This window comes from Humulus lupulus, chromosome 3, assembly GCF_963169125.1.
Source record: "Humulus lupulus chromosome 3, drHumLupu1.1, whole genome shotgun sequence".
NCBI lineage: Eukaryota > Viridiplantae > Streptophyta > Magnoliopsida > Rosales > Cannabaceae > Humulus > Humulus lupulus.
The window spans coordinates 162,544,943-162,549,065 of record NC_084795.1 but is presented as its reverse complement, the minus strand read 5'-3'; the positions used below and the strand labels follow the sequence as shown (position 1 = coordinate 162,549,065).

The 4,123-nt window shown below is 46.4% G+C and overlaps 1 protein-coding gene across 1 annotated transcript; it reads left to right on the top strand.

Moving 5' to 3' along the window:
* The first annotated feature begins 1,763 nt into the window (after window positions 1–1,763).
* On the top strand, window positions 1,764–2,996 carry LOC133825188 (uncharacterized). Its single transcript, XM_062258167.1, has 2 exons — window positions 1,764–2,149; window positions 2,255–2,996. The coding sequence occupies exons 1-2, from the start codon at window positions 1,764–1,766 to the stop codon at window positions 2,994–2,996; spliced, it is 1,128 nt and encodes a 375-aa protein (XP_062114151.1).
* The last annotated feature ends 1,127 nt before the right edge of the window (window positions 2,997–4,123 follow it).

Sequence of the window (4,123 nt, the reverse complement as noted above, 5' to 3'; positions counted from 1 at the left end):
AAAAGAACCATTTTATAATATTGGTATCATCATTAAGTCTAACGAATAGAATTAGAACTTTTAAATACATCAATTGAAGCTTGAATGCCATTTCCATTCGAAATTGGAAATAAGCTGGAGATGAATAGTTGGTTGTAAGAATTGGTTATTATATTTTTCCAATCATTAAGAATCGAAGAGGAGTAAGGTGGTGGATAGTTGGAATTGTATTTCTCAATATATTTAATGCACTTTTAGAAGTGTGAATTATTGGCAAATGTTTGAAAATGTGTTTTCCTTACACACAAAATTTATAATTTATTAAACCATCTTCATGACAAAGAACCACGTAAAGTGATCTCCTCATTAAATTATGTGTTGGGCCTAAAATGCTCGGCCCGAAAACACTTGCCTCATTTATCAAATATTCAAAACGAAGCGTTTATACACAGGGATGATCCAAAGGCAGAAGCTGTAGGTCAGAGGCAATCCGCGCCTCTGACCTCTGAGTGAGACATTTTAAAAGTTGGTATTTTTGGAGGGAAATTTAGTTATTCTCCTTCCTCCTTTTCAGGGTCCACTTGAACCGACTAACTGTTTTATATATTTCATCCTATAAATATGAGATTTTAAGAGGAAAAAGGGGATTGAACTTTGAACTGACTTAAGCATCGGAGTGTATTTCTTGCAGGAAATCCTGACGAGTCAAAGGCAGATTTCATCACCGGAGAAAAAGCAAGTCGCCAAACGTTGTCGGGTCTTTACCTCCATATATAGAAAGACAAATTGTTGCTCCAACAATTGGCGCCATCTGTGGGAATCGATAAACGTATTGGCCTTAGCCACGTCGTCGAACCAAGAAGTCAAGATCCACTGCGAACCCAGAAGTTATGCCACCCAAAGGCAACGGAGTTTCGGGCCCAGTTGCACAAAGCGTCCCTCTGACGGACATGAGCGACCAGATCGAAAGGATGTGTCGTCTATTGGAGGCAAGCCAGCAGCGGTCCGACGAGGCAATCAAGACATTAACCGATGCCCAAGCTAGGCTCGAAGCAGAGATTGCTGAGCTGCGCAGGTCCGCTGACACAACTCGCAACACCCAAGCCCACGAGAATCTTGATTCTAACAGATCTGACGTTCTAGTCGACCGTGTTAATTCCCCACCTCACAACATGAACCCAGGTAAATGGCAATCACAAGCCATCCCCCCATCCTCTGGGACCGAAGGGCGACAAGCCCCAACCTCTGGCACGCAAGGGCGGGCCGAAGCAGAACCCACTGGACCCGCTCAGCCAACAACCGACGTCCGGCCTCAACACACCGTACCTCAAGTTGCACACGATTCTCCCTCTGAAGGTCGCGTTCCCTCGATCTGTTTCTTGGACAGTTGGAAAGAAGACATGATGAGGGAAATGAAGCAGAAGTTCTCAGATGGGCGATCCGCCTACACCACCAAACATTTGGATCTTGTATCAAGAACCACTGAAAAATCGCCTTTCTCGGAATGGATTCTGAATGAGCAAAAGCCTCAGGACTTCATCATCCCTTCCCTGCCTGCATTCAATGGAAAGGGAGACCCGCTAAACCACCTATTTCAATTTCAACAGAAGATGGCGTTAGAAGCTAATAACGAAGCCATACAATGCAAAGTCTTTTCAACAACTTTCTCCGGGCCGGCTCTGTTATGGTTTCGACAATTAAAGGCCGGATCACTCAACAGTTTTAGTGATCTCTGACGATCCTTCTTACAGCAGTACAGTGCGAACCGAGAGGCTCCCAGAACAATGGTCGATCTCTATCGAATTGAACAAGGGGAGAATGAACATCCAAAGGCATACTTACAGCGTTTCATTGACCTCGTGCATCAAATCCATGACGTCGACCCACTCACCGCAGCAAATCTCTTCATCAAAAACTTGCAGGTGGGGTCACTCTTGCATGAGAATCTCACTATGACACCACCATACGACATGGCAGACGTGCAGACCCGAGCCGAGGGCGTCTTCAGGGTATTAGAATTTCGAGAGCGCGCACAGAAGAAGACTGCACTCATCTCTGCTCCCCCAGCGAATAATCCTCCACCACCTGCCAGGGATGACAAGAGGAAGCGGAACCAAACAGATCATACGAAGGAAGGAAAAAGGCCAAGACAGGATCGACAGCAATCGCGGTACCCATCCTTCTAATACACCGTCCCGTAAGAAGTAATTTATTAAGAAAATAAAGATAGGCCTATCTGGCGAGAGCCCTACAAAATTAACACTCCATCTGACAGAAGGGATAAAAGTAGATTCTGTCTCTTCCACAAAGATCACGGTCATACGATCGCTGAATGCCACAATCTGAACAATCAGATCCAAGCCCTCATGAGGAGTGGGTGGCTTACCCAATACATCAAGGAGACAGGCAGACCAGGCGCCTTGCGGCAGAACACAGCTTCTGCCCCCACTCCGCAGACGTCAGACCCCGTACACACAACCTCTGACAGCACCTTGGAGCCTCTTAAACAAGTCCCTATGATCCACGGGATCGTAGAACCCACCGATAATCAAGAGCACGCGACTAAAATCCATAAGAGGATGGAAGAACGAGTGAAGCGGTACAAATCATTAGGCCACGTGGTCAATCTCGTCACTTCAGAAGAAAGAAGCTACACAGCCTCTGCTATCACCTTCACTGACGAAGACCTGAAGGGCGTCCACCTGCCTCATGACGATCCACTCGTCATTTCCTTACAAGTTGACCACTGCCAGCTGGGCAGAGTTCTGATCGATGGGGGCAGTGGGGTCGACATCCTCTTCTGGGAAGCCTTCCAGAAAATGGGACTGGAGGAGAATCAGATCCGACCCTCCACCATGCCCATTTTGGGATTCAATAGCCACAGAGTCTATCCGAAGGGTGTCGTTCGATTAACTGTGGTAGCTGCAGAACGCGCCCTGCCAGTAGACTTCCTCATTATAGACTCCACCACGAGCTACAACGCCATCATGGGGAGAGGTTGGATCCACCGGATGTAGGGGGTAGTATCCACTCTACATCAGGTGATGCGGTGTCAATCACTCAACGGCCGATACACCGTCGACATCAAAGGCTGCCAGAAGCAGGCCAAAAAGTGCTTCCTTACCTTAAAAGAAATAAATAGCTCTGCCTCTGCCTCTGCCTCCCATGAAGACTCTCCTGACAAATAGCAATTACAGCAGTACCTACCAGCATGCCTAAAAGGAATCAATCTAGAAGAAGACCAAGAAAAACCCCAAGTTACACTAAATACCTTAGAACAAGTGGGTCTAGATGACGCTGACCCTTCAAAAATGGTCCTGGTAAGTACCAAGCTCTCTGAAGATGAGAGGCAGACCCTCGTACGATTTCTCCAAACCAGAATGAGAACTTTTGCCTGGACACCACACGACATACCCGGAATAGACCCTTCTGTCATGAGCCACTGCTTGAATATCTCCAACTACTTCCCACCCGTCAAAAAGAACCAAAGGAGATTCGCTCCAGAGGTGAATCAAGTCATACAAGAGGAGGTCCAACGGCTCCTGAGCACGGGGGAAATCGAAGAATGTTTATACCCCAGTTGGCTTGCCAACCCCGTCGTGGTCCCAAAGAGGAATGGGAAAAAGAGAGTATGCGTAGACTACACAAATCTAAACAAAGCCTGTCCCAAAGATAGCTACCCTCTACCAAAGATCGATCAGATGATAGACGCCACGGTAGGATATGAAAGGATGAGCTTCCTCGACGCCTACTCTGGATACAATCAGATCCCCATGAAATCAGAGGATAGGATTCATATAGCATTCATAACAGAAGATGGTTTATATTGCTACAAAGTTATGCCCTTCGATCTAAAGAATGCAGGCGCGACATATCAGAGGTTGATGCACAAGCTGTTTTCCTCATTACTCGGGAGAAATATGGAGGTTTATATTGATGATATGCTCATCAAGTCCAAACAAAGCTCTTCACATATAGACGACTTGATGGAATGTTTCGACAACCTTGATGCTTATAAAATGAAATTAAACTTCACAAAATGTGTCTTTGGGGTGTCCTCCGGACAGTTCTTGGGATACATCGTCAGTCAGAGGGGCATTGAGGCGAATCCAACACAGATTGCGTCCCTCTCAGAAATTAAGGA